Source organism: Barbus barbus, assembly GCF_936440315.1.
Source record: "Barbus barbus genome assembly, chromosome: 31".
NCBI classification, from domain to species: domain Eukaryota; kingdom Metazoa; phylum Chordata; class Actinopteri; order Cypriniformes; family Cyprinidae; genus Barbus; species Barbus barbus.
This window is the reverse complement of record NC_136759.1, coordinates 15,047,864-15,066,111: the sequence shown is the minus strand read 5'-3', so window position 1 is coordinate 15,066,111 and position 18,248 is coordinate 15,047,864. Positions and strand designations below refer to the sequence as shown.

At 37.1% G+C, this 18,248-nt stretch overlaps 1 protein-coding gene across 1 annotated transcript in view; it reads left to right on the top strand.

The window, feature by feature from the left end:
• Window positions 1-18,248, top strand: part of LOC306851419 (glutamate receptor ionotropic, kainate 4-like) — a gene marked incomplete at its 5' end in the record, with an annotated part of 194,993 nt that overhangs the window by 118,525 nt on the left and 58,220 nt on the right. The window contains 3 exons of the mRNA XM_079387624.1: window positions 8,880-9,041; window positions 12,221-12,373; window positions 12,753-12,857. Of these exons, the coding sequence (XP_079243750.1) occupies window positions 8,880-9,041; window positions 12,221-12,373; window positions 12,753-12,857 (420 nt within the window). The remainder of the gene's footprint in view (window positions 1-8,879; window positions 9,042-12,220; window positions 12,374-12,752; window positions 12,858-18,248) is intronic.

The following is an 18,248-nucleotide window of genomic DNA, read 5'->3' as shown; positions in this document are numbered from 1 at the left end:
TGTACTCTATCATCAGTCATGTAATCAATCAATGTTTCAACTGTGGAAAAACTCAATAAAACAGCATGCCATTTAACATCATCTTTACTTCTGGAAGGTCATTCAGTGACCTTAATTTATTTATTAACTAGGAAAAAATAACCATAGAGAAGGGCATATCACTAAATGTATGCATATTATATAAAAATAAATGCATAATATACTTTTCTAAACACTTTATGTCTTAAAATTTAATGGATGTTTAAATAGATCTATTAAATAAGCCAAACATTTGTGAAAATTATTTGGAATATACATTTACATTAACATTTATGCATTTAGCAGATGCTTTTATCCAAAGCGACTTACATTGCATTCAAGTTACAGTTTTTACATTTTATCAGCTCTTGCTTTCCCTGAGAATCGAACCCATGACCTTGGCGTTGCTAGCACCATGCTCTACTATTTGAGCTACAGGAAGGCTGTATATAAAGAGGCTGTATATATACAGGAAGGAATATAAAGAGGCCATTTTCTAAAAAAAAAACAACAACCAATAAATAATAATAATAATAATAATATTTTTTATGACAGCAACTGCAAAGAATCTAACTAAATTTATTTTTTATCCAGACACAAATATCCGAAACCAGTTGCATAAACAGCTTAGACTTGTTTTAAAAGTCAGTCATCTATTTTTATTTTTTTATTTTATTTTAAGACTAGTCATAACATTTTCAGTTACATAAAAAATGTATTTTGGGCTAATTTGATTTCAAAAAGTAAGACTGATTGCCCCAACTTCTAGTTGGTCAGACTAGTTCTTAAAGTTGAAATGAAAATTCGCCCTGTCTGTATTCTAAATGCATGTTTTTGATCTTTTTATTAAAAAATCATCTTTGCGTATGTTTCTTTTCTTTTTTTTTTCACCTCATAATTCAGTCTTCTGAGAAATGGACAAAATCTTTTTGGTGAAGTATGCCAGACTTTTCCAATTATTTAGTCCACTTAAAACCCTCTGTTTCCTTTCAGTCGACTGCAATCTCACTTTCAGATCTGCCTTCATCCAATTAACAAGTGATTTTATAGAATCAAGCCCCCACTCTACATTTTTCTCCATGTGTGTTTGTGTGTGTGTGTGTTATCCCGTATAGATTGTTGTGAATGTCAGGGTGTGAATCCAATCTCCCTGTCTAAGCAATGAGAATACTACAAAATACAAGCTCACACATAGTAATCCTATCACATGTTCAGCCATCTAGTGTGTGAGAGCGGGAGAGATGGAGAAAGAGAGAGAGAACTATCTCCACAATGTACTCAACACTGTCAACAACTATAATCATTAGCAGTCAGCAGGGATCCCTCTCTCTGATACATGCCATGAATTTACATGCCAGTTAATACAAGCATAAAATGACTTATATCTGCCAAAAACACTGTGTGAACGTTTCAGCTGTTCAGATAATCACTCACAGAGATTTTATTGCAGCGGTTTAAATTGGCATTCATTACCTCTTTAATTCAGTAAAAGGATGGCGCTTAACTGATGTTATCATTGAGAAAATCGATATCCTATTCATTAGTTTGTAGCTCAAGTCTAGAATACAGTTCTTCTTGGAGCCTTTTTTTGCTGTTTATAAGTTTAAAGGCATAGTTCACCAAAAATGAAAATTCCATCATTATTTACTTCACCTTCATGTCATTTCAAAACCGAATGACTTTCTTTCCTCTGTGCAGTACAAAACACTGCGTTGATTGCTCTTTTCATGCAGTTGCAATGAACATCGACTTTTTGTTCTTTAAAAAGAGCAAAAAAACAAAACAAATAAAAGTACTGTGCTATATTCAAAGTCTTGTGTAGTAATATAGCTTTGTGGAAAAAAACAGGCCAAAGTGCCTTTTCTTAGGTTTTCTTTGACGCTTAGTCAGTTTGTGCCGCTAATGGAGTGTGTTCACCAAAAATCGGAAGAATTTGTCTTATGTTTGGGCAGAAAAATGATGATTAGAAATGATAGTTTGTATTATGCCTCAGTGCACAGTTCAGTTGATTGAGCAGATGTGGAAGTGTACGAACAAAATAAGTCATTAAATTGCTGAATGAGTGATTCGGTGAGTGAAAGACACTATCTGTCTCCTCTTGTCGGAGAGAAAGTCTGTTTTATTCTCTCTCTGCACTTTTCCACTGACACCATGAAGGATGTTAACAGCAAGCAACTCTAACCATCATAACACCAGCCTCTCCTACATAATCACAATCACAATTAACACCTACAACCGAACACCTAAATCGTGGTTTCAGCACACTGGCAATTTGAGTACAGCACATTAAGTGAGTCACGTAATAGTTGAGATGGGACTCTAAGTTCCTGAAGTTCATCTGAAATCGCTTACTTTCTGAGTAGGTACTTCTTTTGAATAAGTAATTACTTTGCGACGTTTAAAAAGTGATTCCATCTATAAAGCGTTTCCGTTACACAAAAGGGTTCTTTATGGTGGAAAAAAAATTGTTCTTCACACTATAAAGAATAACTGTTCACAGAAAGATTTCTTTGGGAACCCAAAAAGGTTCTTACTGTATATGGCATCAGTGTGAAAAGCCCATTTTGAAACCTCTGTTTTTTAAGAGTGTGTAGTATGAATGCAATCCAGACAAACAAAATTTGCTATGTACAGTGTCAGTTGCTTTGCTTCACTGCCATTTACAAATCCTCGCTTGTGGCCTCATGGAACAGTAAAGTGTCCCTGGATGACAAAACAAAGATCATTTTTACATTCCCATTTGTTCCAATAGCAAAAGAAAAATCAATGTATAGTGTTTATGTGACTTTTCAAAAGAGGAAGAAAATATTGATTTCAATTACGTTGGTTGAAAGAGATAAAGATGTCAAATTTACAGTCACTTCCTCAGCCATTGTATTGTGATCAGTGAAATGAACATTTTTAACATTTTGAATTCAATTGAACCATTTGCTTCACTAAATTATTTGCTCTTTCTTCTAAGATTTCGAAACATGCCTTCTATTCAGGGGTCCGTTTTTGGTCGCAAGTTTCCATCGTTACCAATAGATTTCAGTGGAATTAACGACCATAGTTAGCTAATGATGTTTTTGGGAAACACACCCCTGAATGGTGTAACTGCCATGAAAACTCAGCTCAAAACTACAAACAAATTGTTTCAACAGTGTTTCATTGGATGTGTAATCTGTTAAATGAAATGTCTGTATAATACTGTACGTGTTATTTTATTAGTTTGCTTCTTTTGCTTGTTTTATGGAGAGCTTAGTTAATCAGACCAATAAGAGCCTAATAGCTACAACCCTTCCTTTTTAACATACAAATATGTCAATAAGATTGTATAAAACTGACTTATGCAGCACCAGTAACTAGTTTTCTGTAATTTAATGCCAAGGTAATAACAAAGTACAGTGTTATAATGTACATACACAATGTTTTTTTTTTTTTTTATAAAAATGTAAAAATTAATAATAGATTCAGTGTTAACAGCTGTGGAAACATGTCTTCACAGTACATTGTTTGAGCTCTCCAGAATCTCACACAAAGTAGGAGGTTATCTAGTACTTTTCGTCTACTGTTTTAAAAATACAGTAAATTTGAACATTTTTCAGTTACTATATAGGGAAGTATGCATGTTCGGATGCCACCATATTAATTCTTTAGTTTGCATTTGTTGTGCTGTGTTGTCCTCTTATTATTTTTGTGCCACATTTATTTTAGTTTATTTTTGTACTCTGAAACCTGTGGGAATGCCTTTATTTGTCATAAGGAATATTAGATTTTGTCCTCATTTGTCCTCTTTAGATTGTCAATTAAATAAACATAGAATGACTTTGGAGGTTGAATTAGTTTGATTTGGGTGCCAGACCTGTTCGGACCCTCTACTGTTTTACCACCAATCAGGGTTTAGCATTTCTCCCAGTAGCTCATTATTCCAAACTCTGTTTGGCTGTGCCACAACAAACAATATGCATGTGTGCACGCCCGTATGTGTGTGTGAGAGTCTGCCAGCGGTGAAGCAGCAAGCTGGCCCAGGTTCTGCTTTTCTGATTGATCTTCAGGTGACAGGTTGTGTTAGGGGGCTCATCGCCAGCCTGTCAGCGCCTCACCTCCCTTCCCTCTCCTCTAGCCAGTCCCTTTCCTTCCTCTCTCTCTTTCTTGTCCTCGCTACTCTTCTCTCTTCTGTCATCCTGCCAGAGATCAGGAGCAGCTGCTGTCCCAGGGGTCCAACTGTCTCCTAGATGCTTCTTCTCTTACACTAGCCAAACAGTTAAAGAACTGTTTGCGTGCGTGCGTGCAATCCAGTTAAAGCCCGGCTCACACTGTGCGATTTTGGCCACGATTTGTTCGTCTGAGACAAATTTTGAAAATCCTATAATCCTAAAAGATTCCTATAATCCTAGGCTAAAATCGGTTGTCTAGATCGCTGGTTTGACATGTTCACCGACAGCCGATTAATGGCCGTTGCGATCATTTTTTTCCTCCGATTAAATTCTGGCAGTGTCAGAAGATTTCAGACACTTTCCTCAAGCTTCCTGCAGTGTGACATCTCCTACGACGACCGTCAAACCAAGAACCAATAGGAGCACTGAACTTGATGACGCAATTAGCGCGACAACTTCAAACCATTCATTATTTGTAAAAACAATACATGTACAAGGTAAAGTTTACTTAAAGTTTATTTATTAAGGGGCAGGATGTTTAAACTCGAATAACAAAATTACCTCAAGTTCGCTCTGTAGAACTTGAAGTCCATAAAGTCCTCTTTTGCCCAGCCATGACTTGCTCCACACACGTCGTCTTTTTCGTTTTTTTTTTTTTTTTTTTAACATCAAGGCATGTAATTAATAAAACTAACGCTACACGTTGCTGTTGTTTGCTAGCTACCATTATAGCGAGAGAACGCGGGTCACGTATTGATGACGTAAAACTCCGGACAAGTCTTCTTGAGTACGTCCGTTTTTATCGCGTCTTGACTGTCGTACAGTCTGACATTAAGACAACTGAGATCCTACAGTCTGACATGGGGATCATGTTCGTACAGTGTGACAAGCAACAATCGCAAAAGACTTTTAAAAATCGCACAGTGTGAGCCCAGCTTTAGCCAGGTGTTAAGTGTACTGCACTGTGAGTATTTAAATGAAGTCATTATCAATCTTTTGTGTGCCTCCTTTCTATGCAAACTTGGATTATATAGATTATGACTATTTGCCTGGTGGGTATAACACTGCGCTATTAAACTGAATTAAAAGATATTTCTGTGCAGTATTAGTTTGGAAGCAAATTTTTGTTGTTAACGATATTACAATATAAATATTTTTATAGAAACATAATTTTAAAAAAAACCTAATTATAGACCATCACAAATTTGATTCATTTTATGTTTTGGTATTATTTTATTTAAACAGAGATGAACATTGACATAAAAGAAACAGGTTTATAAATAAATAATTATTAAAATTGCTTCATTTTGAGAGGGACGTCGCTGAAATTAATTACTTTTTTATTATTTCAGTTAGTGAATCAGATGTTTGATTCAGTAACTGCTTGGATCAATTCATCGAGTTGATTCAGTTCATTTAGAGTTCATCAGATTGATTCAAACTAGGAACTCCTGAGTTTGTGAGTCTTCTGAATTACTTGCTAAATTATTAATCTGGCTCAAATGACTCATTTGTTCATGAGTCAGACTACACAAATTGCTCTGTGCGTTTGGTTTTTACGTGCGATTAGCAAAGACAGAACAAACAAATAAAAAGACCTCAAGAGTCTTTATCTCAGAAAAATCAATCCAGACTGAAAACTAATGTAATATTTTGAATTACTTTTATTTTTATATTTTCAGTTTTAGTTTAAGTGTGTTAGTACTTTTGTTATGTGCTTGTCATTTTATTTTATTTTTTTCTATTTAGCTTTAATTCATATTTATTTCAGTTTTACTGATTTGAGTATTTAAATTTATTAATTTCAGTTTTTTGCCAAGGCAACAAAATATTTATATTTTTTAATTTCAGCTTTATTTCAAGTAATAAAAAATATGTTTAGTAGTTTTCGTTATCTGTAACAACACTGCAACATGTGAATTGTGTTCATAATGTGTTTGTTCTATTATCTAATTTGCATAATTACTTTTGTGAATTAGGTGCTAAAACAGACTGCACGCGCAAATGAACGGTGCTATTAGTGGGCAGTTCATTTTTAGTAATGAAGTGTCTGCTCAATCACACATGCACACACTCCACGTGCTTCGGGACATTCGGTGACCTTCCGTGTCGTGTATGAGTGGCCCAAACTGCGCCACAGTTAATGACTGGCTCATTTACACTGTCTCTGTTTTAATGAAGTATTAACATGCGCTCGGAGAGTAATTACAGGTCCGTTCCCGTCGGGCTTGTCAGACTGCACCAGGGAGTGCAGATGGAGGAAGGGTCAACTGTTCACACACTCTTCTATGCTAATCAATATGAGACCATTTACAATAAAGCTTCATTTGCAAAGCCATACAATAAGCAGCGTTATGATTTGTCGGCAGTATTACTCTGATGTTTTTTGGTTTACGCCAGCAACAGATTGTAGCCTGCGGCGTCTAATGTCTCAAAAATTGCTTGCTAATGAAAAGTGTTTTATTATTCCCTCTTTTTAATTAAGTTTAAAGTTTTACGTTTTGCAGTGAGTGTGAGAATTTTAAATAAAAGGTTTTACTGCTGGAGGTGCTATATTTACATATTTTGCAGCGTGATTTTGTTGTTATAGAATGGAATCAGCTTTGCGTTTCTCGTCAGGATCATCTGAGCATATTTTGACGTTGTCATCAGAGCAGGAGACGGCCTTTATTCAAATCAAAAGCTGACATGGCCATTCTTTAGTGAATCAGAGAGGCCGCTCCACCTCTAAAATAAGAAAAGAGGAGCTTTTGTTATCTACAAGAAGATTCAGCGATCTGTCTCCTGAAGCTCTGCAGTGCATTTTTGTCTCTGCACTCCCATGACACTGCACTCCCCTCCTTTTCTTCCTGTCCTCTCGGCAGAGGCTTTAATCCTATGCGGTGTGCGCTACCCATGGCCCGGGTGGCTGTCCTCATCTGGCTTTGTGTTTGTAATGAGAGGGCAAGATTGTGTTGTCTTTGATCTGAGGTGCTTCAGTCTTACTGCATGCTACCTTGAGTAAGGCTGGGGATTTGCTATTGTGTGTATTTGGATCATTTGCTCACCTTCCCTGACCCCTCCTCCACACACGGCTTCAACATGCTTCCTGTTCTTTTACTATTTACCATTATTTTTTTGGCCTTATCTCATTTAGACTCACCTGATCTCATTCTCTTCTTTGACTTCTAGCCTCAGGTACTCCTGTGTCTTCTCATCAAGTCCTATTGTGAGACAAGTCCTTTTCACTTCTCTTTACCTTTTATCTCATCATGTCTCTTCTTGTCTCAACTCTCGTATCTCGTTCTGTCATGTCTTCTTGTCTCTTCTCATCTCATGCTGTTTCCTTTTCTTTGTCTTCTAGTCACATCCCATGCTGTCTTTTCTCATCTAGTGTCATCTGCTTTCTTCTTCTCATCTAGTCTTCTCTGTCGTCTAGTCTGTATGTTCTGTCTCTTCTCATTTAGTCTCATTTCATCTTTTCTCGTTACTGTCATCTAGTTTCAGTTGATACTGTCTCATCTTATCTAGTCTCTTCTCCTTTGTCATAGTCTGTTCATTCTGTCTTTTCTCATGCAGTCTCATCTCATAATTTCTCTTCTTCTCTTTGTCATCTAGTGTCAGTTCATTTTGTTTCATCTCATCTAGTCTCGTCTCATCTCATATCTTCCCTTGTATTCTCCTCTCTTCTTCTGTCATCTAGTCTCACTTCATCTTTTCTCTTTTCATCTAGTCTCATCCTTTCTCATTTAGTCCTCTTTTCTCTGTCATCTAGTCCCAGTTTATTATGTCTTGTCTCATCTAGTCATTTCTCATATCATCTCAACTCTTCCCATCTAGTCTACTCTCTTCTTTGTCATCTAGTCTCAGTTGATTCATTTTCTTTTCATCTAGTCTCATCTCATCTTTTCTCATTTAGTCTTCTCTTCTCTGTCATCTAGTCTCATGTAGTATTGTCACATCTCATCTCTTCCCATATATTCTTCTCTCTTCGTCATTGTCATCTGGTCTCAGTTCATCTTTCTCTTCTTATGTAGTCTCATCTTTTCTCATTTAGTGTCATCTAATTATTTATCATCAAGTCTCCTCTTCTTCACTGTCATCTAGTCTCTTCTTATGTAGTGTCATCTCATTTTATTTCAATATTTCTCATCCAGTTTCCTCTTCTCTGAGAAGAGTCTCAGTCCATCCTGTCTCTTCTCATCATGTCTTTTCTTGTCTCATCTCTTCTCTTCTTGTCTCTTCGCTCTTCTCTCCTCATCTCGTCTCATATTATCTGTGTCATGGGTCCAGCACTATAACTTCTCTTCCTCTTCACATCATCAGTGTCCCCTGAGCCAATGATGGTGACAGAGTCATAGACTGTAATAGTGTCAGCAGGAACTGCAGGGACATCTCTATTAACCTTCTGCTGAAGTACTGCACGTACCGGGACGCAGACTGACAACACTGCGGACCTTTTTTTCCCAGCTTTCGCACAATCTCGAAAGTGCCCCTCGTGGGATCTGAAGCACAATAGCTGCTGGGATTTGCTCTCCTAAGCATTAACTTTGCTGAATTGAATTACTTGTCCTTGGAATTGGCAGAATTACCTCAGTGCTTGTTAATGAGCCTGACGATATTGTTTTACTTCCTATGGGCATCATTAGGTTGTTTAGATTCGACAAGGGACCTGAGATTGGCAACTTGATAAGAAGCACTCATATTGGTGAATTAACTCGAACATTTTCTCTTCCCTTGCAGGAATTCTCTCTGCTACGATTGGACGATTTAGCTGATCAACGAGTCAACATCGTTGGTTTTTCAGTCTTCAACGGGACACATCCTTTCTTTGAGGACTTTGTCCTCAGCCTCAATCGATCCTGGCAGGAGAACTGTGATCATGCTCCTTTTGCAGGAACACCAGTAAGGCTGATAAACTATTAGTTAAAGATGTTTTTTGAATATGCAAGATTAAATCAATGTTAAAGGGAATAGTTCAACCAAAAATGAAAATTCTGTCATTAATTACTCACCGTCATGTTGTTCCAAACCCGTAAGACCTTCGTTCATCTTCGGAACACAAATTAAGATTTTTTTGATGAAATCCGAGAGCTTTCTGACCCAACATAGACAGCAATGTAACTAGTTAGTAAAGACATCGTTAAAATAGTCCATGTGGCATCAGAGGTTCAACCTTAAATTTATGAAGCCATGAGAATACTTTTTGTGAAGAAAGATTGGAGAATTTCTTCTCTTCCATATCAGTCTTCACCAATCTTTCATGAGAGTACCACGACGCAAAAAGTAAAAAGTCCATGTCACATGGACTATTTTAACAACTTTCTTACTAGCTTTCTGGGCCTTGAATCTTTCAATTGTGTTGCTGTCTATGCAGGGTCAGAAAACTCTCAGATTTCATCAAAAATGTCCTAATTTGTGTTCCGAAGATGTTCTAAAGTTCTTACATGTTTAAAACGACATGAAAGTGTGTAATTAATGACAGAATTTTCATTTTTGAAGCTGAAGTGAAACCAGTTACTTTCTTTCTTTCATGAAACAGAAAAGGAAATGTTAGGCAGAATGTTCAAGCAGCCAATTTTAATATCATGAAAGTAGATGGTGGTTTGTCCTTATGAACTCCAAAATACAAAAACATTATAAAACCATGAAAGTAACCATATGTTTATAATGGGTTATATTTATTATACTTTTTGGCTAATTTCAGAGCTTGAAATCTTAAATTCACTTTTATTTAATGGAAAAAAGCAACTTGAACCTCCATCCCAACATCTCATTTGGGGTTTTACAGAAAAAAATGAGAGGTGGAACAACATGAGGGTGAATAAATAATGACAAAATTTACATTTTTGGGTGAACTACCCTTTAAAAATTGTCTCTTTTCGTGTTTATGTCTAGTAAATATTCTAAAATAAGTCATTTATTTGTAACTCAAGGATGCTGTGTTAATTAATTTGGAACAGCCTACTATCTATGTCCTCTTGCTCACCTTGAAGCCGGGGCTATAGCTGTATAATTCATCACACAAAGTCACATATTCACCCTGAGGAATACACACACCCTGCATGTTCACTTCAGCACAGTTATTTCCGTCACTTTGGAAACGAAAACATCTGTATAATGTATTAATCCTGATCTCAGTCCCAGTTTGTACTCCATCAAACATCCAGGGAAGCTGATAAAGATTTTTAAAAATTATTTATCTGATATATGCAAGCAAGTCAAAATAATTCATTTTTTAATGTTTGTATTCTAATTAAAGCTGAAGGGGGAAGACTTTTGAAAAATAAATGCTTACTGCTTTTAGAAACTAGCCCTGGTTGCACTTTTCATTTAATTAGGTCTAATCTTTAATTAATCAGAGGATGGTTTGTAGTCTGGCAGACAGATGAGAGAGAGAACAGGTCTAAACCCCACAGTGAGACTCAACTCTGTGTTACTCACTGGCCTAGAAATGCAAAGCCTTAAAAACTAGCTTAGCCTAATGTTTTTGATATGGAAGACACTAACCAAACAGATATTTAAGCCCTGGACTTCATTAGCCAAAGACTGGCTAGTCTGTGCAGAGATTAACCAGCGAACCTGTGTATGTGCCTCAGTCGGCAGCGCACACACATTGTCATTCTGCATTCACCTAATGAGAGCAGCTAAGACGTTTCCCTGCATGTGACCAGAATAGTTACACTGTTTTTTGTTTTTTCTACAGAAAGGAGAGAAACGTAGTCAACAAAATTTACACAGACTGCTATTTTAGTCACAAACACATTTAGTCTTCCCTCACGACACATACACACACACACATCTCCACCTCCTCTAAGCTGCTGTGCTGTTCCATAATGCAGCATAACATATCTTCATTACAGAAAGCTTTAGCACCATAATGGATGTCAGAGGGAAAGGAAACTCCACAGTCTTTGCTGCAGTGCATTAACACACCATCTGATGTAATTAAAGTGGTCAGTAATTCAGTTCCAGAGGGATGAGGGGGCAAAGGAAGTGGTGGTTGTATCACAATGATCAACGATGAAATGTCTGATGATTTAATGATGTTCTGCATGGCCAAATGTATGCAGACAACTAAATATCCAAACCCATGTGCTTTTTTTCAGCATTTAATTTTACAACCGCAGACATTGATACATTTTTCACTCTTCTTGAAATGCTTTCCAGTAGATATTAAAACATGGATGCAGGAATTTACTCCCATTCAAATAAGAGCATCAATGAGGTCAAAAAGGCAGTATTTCATTTGTGTGTGTGTGTGTGTGTACCTAGTTACTAGTTTACCTAGTAAAATGTAGAAACTGTGACTTGAATGCAATGTAAGTCGCTTTGGATAAAAGCGTCTGCTAAATGCATAAATGTAAATGTAAATGTAGTTAACATATTTTGGGGACATATTTGTACCCAAAAGTTAGCTAAACCTGACAAAATCTCCAAAAAAAACTCCCTTTAGGGACGTCCTAATTTGTAAAACTGGTATAAAAATGAAGTAAACTAAGTTTTTTGTTTAAAATTGTAAAAATGCAGAAAGTTTCCTGTGAGGGGTAGGTTTCAGTGTAGGGTTGATGCAGAATATACTTTTGTACAGTATAAAAATCTTATGCCTGTCCCCATTGAGATCCCCATATTAGAATCAAAAAGAATGACAAATATATTGATCAAATAAATGCAGCCAATATCTCTAATAAATGAAGCTCATTATCTTAAAACTGCTCAGAATGCAGATAGAACCTTATAATCCCAAGGCAGCGAAATCTTAAGTTTTAAATGGTTTCAGTAAATATTACAGACTTTTTATTAAATAGCCTACTATTTATTTACATACAACTTTATGGTCTATGGTAGTTCATGGGTTTTATTTTCAGGGAACGTACATTTCAGCCAATAAATCCCTTTGGATAAAAGCATCTGCCAAATGCATATTTATTTCTATGCCTGAATAGCTAAAAACGCTAATCAAAAGCTTGTCAGCATACTTTTGGCCATGAAGTGTGTATCCACCTTGGTTAGCAGCATATAGTTGGATTGCACTGCTTTCTGTTTGCTCGGCCTGTGTTTACTGTTATGTGTGTGTGTTCCAGCTTTCATCAGCGCTGCTGTTTGATGCGGTACACACGGTGGTGGCAGCCGTGCAGGAGCTGAACCGTAGCCAGAACGTAGGAGCCACTCAGCTCTCCTGCAAGTCCTCTAAGATCTGGGAGCACGGCACAAGTCTGATGAACTACCTGAGGATGGTGAGAACCACAGGGAGAGCCCACGAGCTGCCAATCATCTCACCTGCTGCCGTTGCAGGCTCATTCATCATTTAGTTTTTCCTCTCTGAACCACTGCGGCCCACAAACCCTCGTCAGAACTGCAGCCTTCAGGAGAATCTGTGAAATGTCTTACTCAGCCATTAAAGATTAACGACCATCAGCTTGTCATTACTGCATCAACCTATGCATGACATACGGCGATCTATAGCCGCTTCCTGCATTGTGCAAACGTTTCCAGTGAGGAGCTCTGCCGTCCACATAGCTCTATAAATCGATACAGCACTGAAGACTTTTGTGGCTGTGATCGCATGATACCCGCAGGCGTTAACATGTTGTCTCTCTCTCTCTCTCCGGATAGGTAGAGTTGGAAGGTCTAACAGGCCACATCGAGTTCAACAGCAAAGGCCAGCGCTCGAACTATGCCCTCCGGATCATGCAGAGCAGCAGGGATGGCCTAAGGCAGGTAAAGTAACTCTCGGCCACATCAGCCGATCAGCCAGAGGTAAAACTCGCCATTATCTGTGTTTATGTTTCTGTCTGCCAGGAACACAATGAGATTTCCTGGCCGCGGTCACACAGATGTGATGTAAAGGTGGAGAAATCCTCTAAAAGCACATTGTTTTTTCCCCAGTTCTCAATCAGAACACTTGATCGATCGTAAACGTGTAGGAAGGAAACTCCGATTTTCATAGTCAAGCGAGACGGCTAGCCCGACTGTGATGGAATTCACCCTGAATTCATGCTCCTGTGATTTTTATTGGCAGGTTTGGATGTATATTGAATTGTTATTGTGACATGAAGCGGGGGCTCTCGCAAGTGTGCCATCTGCCATTAGTAAGCAGAAAGCAAGTGTTTGGAAATTTAAATGGACAGTTCACCCAAAAACTCAAATTCCATCATTGTTTACTCACCCTCATGTTGTTCCAAACCTGTATGACTTTTGTTTAACTTCTAAACACAAGTGAAGATGTTTTTAATGAAACCTGAGAGATTTCTGTCACTCCTTTGAAAGTGACTGAAAGAAACGTTTAAAAAAAAGTCCATAAAGACATTGCAAAGGAAATCATATGAATTGAGCAGTTCAGTCCAAGTCTTCTGAAGATACACGATTGCTTTACAGGACAGGTTTAATTTATGCTTTTATTTGCATACAAATATTGATCATCGCACATCTTAAGAGTTGTGGTAAATGGAAGCTTAAATGTTGTTAAATGATGCAGGAATGAACCTCGTTGGTTCTCTCACATCAAGCAACTTCATGAAATTATATAAACAATTTTTTGTGGAAAGGAATTTCAATAGAGGGGTGGAAATCTGTCAAGTTGCATTAAAAATATGTTAATTTGTGTTTCAAAGAGGAACAAAAGTCTTAAAGTTTGGGACCACATGACGGTTTGCCTGCCCATTCAGTCCTGATTCAGGCTCGTAATGATGATTGTATCTGAATGATTAGGCTCCTCTTAAACCTATGTTTGGAATTTCATATAAGTAAATGGGTAGGCTACATGAAAAGTCATAACGTTGTTTATCCACTATTAAAATAGAGTTTGAGAGCATAGTGACAATATGATGTCTTTTTGTTTTTTTGAAGGCCGTCTTGAATATTTTTTTGGTCATAAAGTCATTTGAGATGTGCACATTCCGTTTCATAATAGTACTGGTTTTGTGTTGCACTCCATCCGATGAGATTTGATTATTAGATTTTCATAAAAAAAGCAATAAGCAACACATTTTTTTCATTCACAAAGCAATATTATAAAAGAATCCTCCTAAAGGATACTCTTTTTGAATATGTGCCCAGTCTGTGCTCAGAAAAAAGGAATTTTCAAAGAGGACTGCCCGATGAAGACTGAAGGGGTCAAAATGTTGTTTGTCCACTTTTAAAATAGAGTTTGAGCGCATTGTGACAATGTGCTATTCTTTTTGAAAGCATTCTAGGATTTTGTTTTTTGATCATTTGTGACCCTGGACCACAAAACCAGTCAATTTTTTTAAATTGAGATTTATACATCATCTAAAAGCTGAATAAATAAGCTTTCCATTGATGTATGGTTTGTTAGGATCGGACAATATTTCAACTATTTGAAAATCTGGAATTTGAGGGTGAAAAAAATCTAAATATTGAGAAAATCTCCTTTAAAGTTCTTAGCAATGCATATTACCAATCAAAAATGATGTTTTGATATATTTACGGTAAGAAATTTACAAAATATCTTCATAGAACATTATCTTTACTTAATATCCTAATGATTTTTGACATAAAAGATCATTTGATAATTTTGATCCATACAATGTATATTTGGCTATTGCTACAAATATAATCCAGAAATTTAAGACTGGTTTTGAGGTCCAGGGTCACACAAGGAAGGCTACGAAAGAATCAACTTAAAAGATTGAAGCTAGGCCCCCTTTTTGCTCAGAAAAGATTCCCTGAAGGATTACCTGACACAGACCAAAAGGTTTGAAGCGTTGTTTGTCCACTATTGAAAGCATTGTGGCAGTGTGCTGCTCTTTTGTTCTTTTTTGAGTCATAGAATGACTTTTAGAATAAAAAATTACTCAGTGTTTTCACAGAATAAAACTTTCCATCCACACAGCTGCACCTTAACCTCAAGTTAAGTGAGTTTTCTTGCTTTGCCCCGAGCTGCGTCCATCAGCACAGTATGATCGCTTTCCAACAGCCATTTAGGTTAAACTGAGCTGACGGCTGACCATTGTTAGCGTTGGCTGTTTCTGTATATGACAGCGAGAGAGCAGAAGGGTAGCGCTGTCAAACAGCAGCCTGGTTTCTGAGTGACACCGCATTTCTACAGCCTTTGTGACCGTCACCTTGTGTCACTCACATACACTTTTTTTATTGCTCTTTTAACCTTTTGAAACACTGTCAACTTTCTCCGTCAACTGCTGCTGTACAGTGAGCTCTGTGATTCGTGATGAACAGATGGACAGTCGAAGGCCACTTTGTTCACTATTCCAGTCATAACAGCAGAGATTGGACTGGCAGCTGGTGCTCGCACCCAACCTTATTAGTTTCACAAAGACGTCACTGTTTTTCTAGAGAGTAATATCCCCTGTCTCAATTTGATGTAATGCATCTGTCGCTTCCCTGGCCCGGCCCTTTCAGCGATGCTGTGTGGTCCAGCTGGACAGCAAAATTCATGCGACTGTCACCTCGCTGTCCTAACGTAGCTCCCCTCTGCACATAATTTTCTGTATTTGTTGTGCACTTGTTGTTGTGAAAAAACTGAGCGTAGTGGCGGAGCTCACAGTGTCTCTTTCCCTTAATGATAGACATTCACCCACAAATCCAAGCAGAGGCTGTTTTCATTTAATGAGTACAAGTGTGAAAAATACAGCGGATGTGTTTGGATGGAATATTGGTGTTCTGCATAGTTTACACTTTATACTGTTTTTTTGAATTGTGTGATCACTGTGCATTATGCTGTAATTGTAGTAAAATACTATGTGCATGTTTAATGCAGTGGTGCCAAGGGATAATTCACACAAAAATGATAATTCTCCCATTATTTACATTGCATCATCATTTCGTTCCAAACCTGAGTGACTTACTTTATTCTGTGGAACATAGATGATATTTGATATACTGTATATATTACGGTTTAATTTTGAAAATGTTGAAAATTCCTTTAAAATTTCACGAAGTTTTAATTTTAGGGTGTACTATCACTTTAAGAAAAGAAGACCCATCAAATGTCTCAAACTAACATAAACCGAAATGTTGCTGTAAACTATGCTTCTATAGTTTCTCAAGCAGCCTCCATTTTAATATTAAATTATATACAGTATAATATGGGTTAAACGTAACATTTATTGTTCTGTTATTGGCTCTTGAGCTTTACTGAAGGAGCTGTGGGAATACCTAAGCTGAAAAGGTTGGGAAAACTGTGGTAATGTACATAAATGAAAAGTGAACGCTGATGTCCTGAGACAGTTTTGCGTTTGTTTTTGTGTGTGATTTATGCTGTCAATATCCTGAGATATTTAAAGCAGAATGCTTGTGAACGCTCTGTCTCAGATTAGCAGCTATTAGAGCTATACGGATGCCTTGGCAACAAGTCTTGAGTGAAGCTGCCAGGCTTTATACAAAGACATGTGCACACATGCACAAATTCATGAATGCACATGCTTTCTCTTTCCACATCATATACTGACAGATGCTTGAGGCTCTTAGCTGTTTTGGAGGCTACATCAACATCCTACCTACTGGGAATCCGTGAAGCTTTCCAGAGACACTGGACAAACAGAAAAAAGATGGAGCGTTGTGGCTAAAAGGAAAGCGAGATGGAAAGTGGTACAGCACTGAGAGCAGTGTTAAGTCTAGATTTATCCGTTATGTCCTGGAGCAGTTGGCAGAGCCGATCCTACCCAGCGGGCATTGGACAGACTGGCCCACATGTGTACATACGCTTCCCTTCTGGAAGCTGGTACGGAGGGACCAGCACACACTATTGGCACTTCTAAATTGAATTTCTCTGGCAAGCATCTCACATATGTGAACTGTACCACACTCAACCAGCACTGCAATTTGACATCAGTTTCAGCTCGAAAGATGTATCTCAAACCCAGATGGGATGGTAAGATGGCTGCAGAGCTTTTTGTGCAGGTGTCTTTAAACCAAGTGTGGTTCTAGCAGTATGCCGTTCCATGTGCCAGTGGCTAATGAGAGCTTATGTAACATTTCAACACTTCGCTGATTATTTTAATTTTACACACTGCCAACACTCTCCAAGATGTATTTGAGGAAGTTTTGGCACATGAATGGAAGGTGATATGCTTCTGGGGTTATATTCCAAAACTAATTATTCAGTGATTTGGGCAAAAACACCTCACAAAATTAATTTAATCAAGAGATCTGGTTTAATTATCAGTTTCCAAGAGATGGGGTTTCTATCTATCTATCTATCTATCTATCTATCTATCTATCTATCTATCTATCTGTCTGTCTGTCTGTCTGTCTGTCTGTCTGTCTGTCTGTCTGTCTGTCTGTCCGTCTATCTATCTTTCTGTCTATTGTTCTATCGTTCTATCAGTCTATCTATCAATCTATCTATCATTCTGTTGTTCTATCTATCTATCTATCTATCTATCTATCTATCTATCTATCTATCTATCTATCTATCTATCTATCTATCTATCTATCTATCTATCTGTCTGTCTGTCTGTCTGTCTGTCTGTCTGTCTGTCTGTCTGTCTATCTATCTTTCTGTCTATTGTTCTATCGTTCTATCAGTCTATCTATCAATCTATCTATCATTCTGTTGTTCTATCTATCTATCTATCTATCTATCTATCTATCTATCTATCTATCTATCTATCTATCTATCTATCTATCTATCTATCTATCATTCTATCTATCTATCTGTCTATCTATCTATCTATCTATCTATCTATCTATCTATCATCTGTCCATCTATCTATCTTTCTGTCTGTCTATTGTTATATCGTTCTGTCAGTCTATCTATCAATCTATCTATCATTCTGTTGTTCTATCTATCTATCTATCTATCTATCTATCTATCTATCTATCTATCTATCTATCTATCTATCTATCTATCTATCATCTGTCCATCTATCTATCTTTCTGTCTGTCTATTGTTATATCGTTCTGTCAGTCTATCTATCAATCTATCTATCATTCTGTTGTTCTATCTATCTATCTATCTATCTATCTATCTATCTATCTATCTATCTATCTATCTATCTATCATCTATCCATCTTTTTTTATTTTTTTATTATTAATTGTTTAAATAATTTGTAGCTGGATATGCTACAAATTATATATATATATGGAGCTGGCATATTTATAATTTTGTTGTATGTAAGTACAATGAC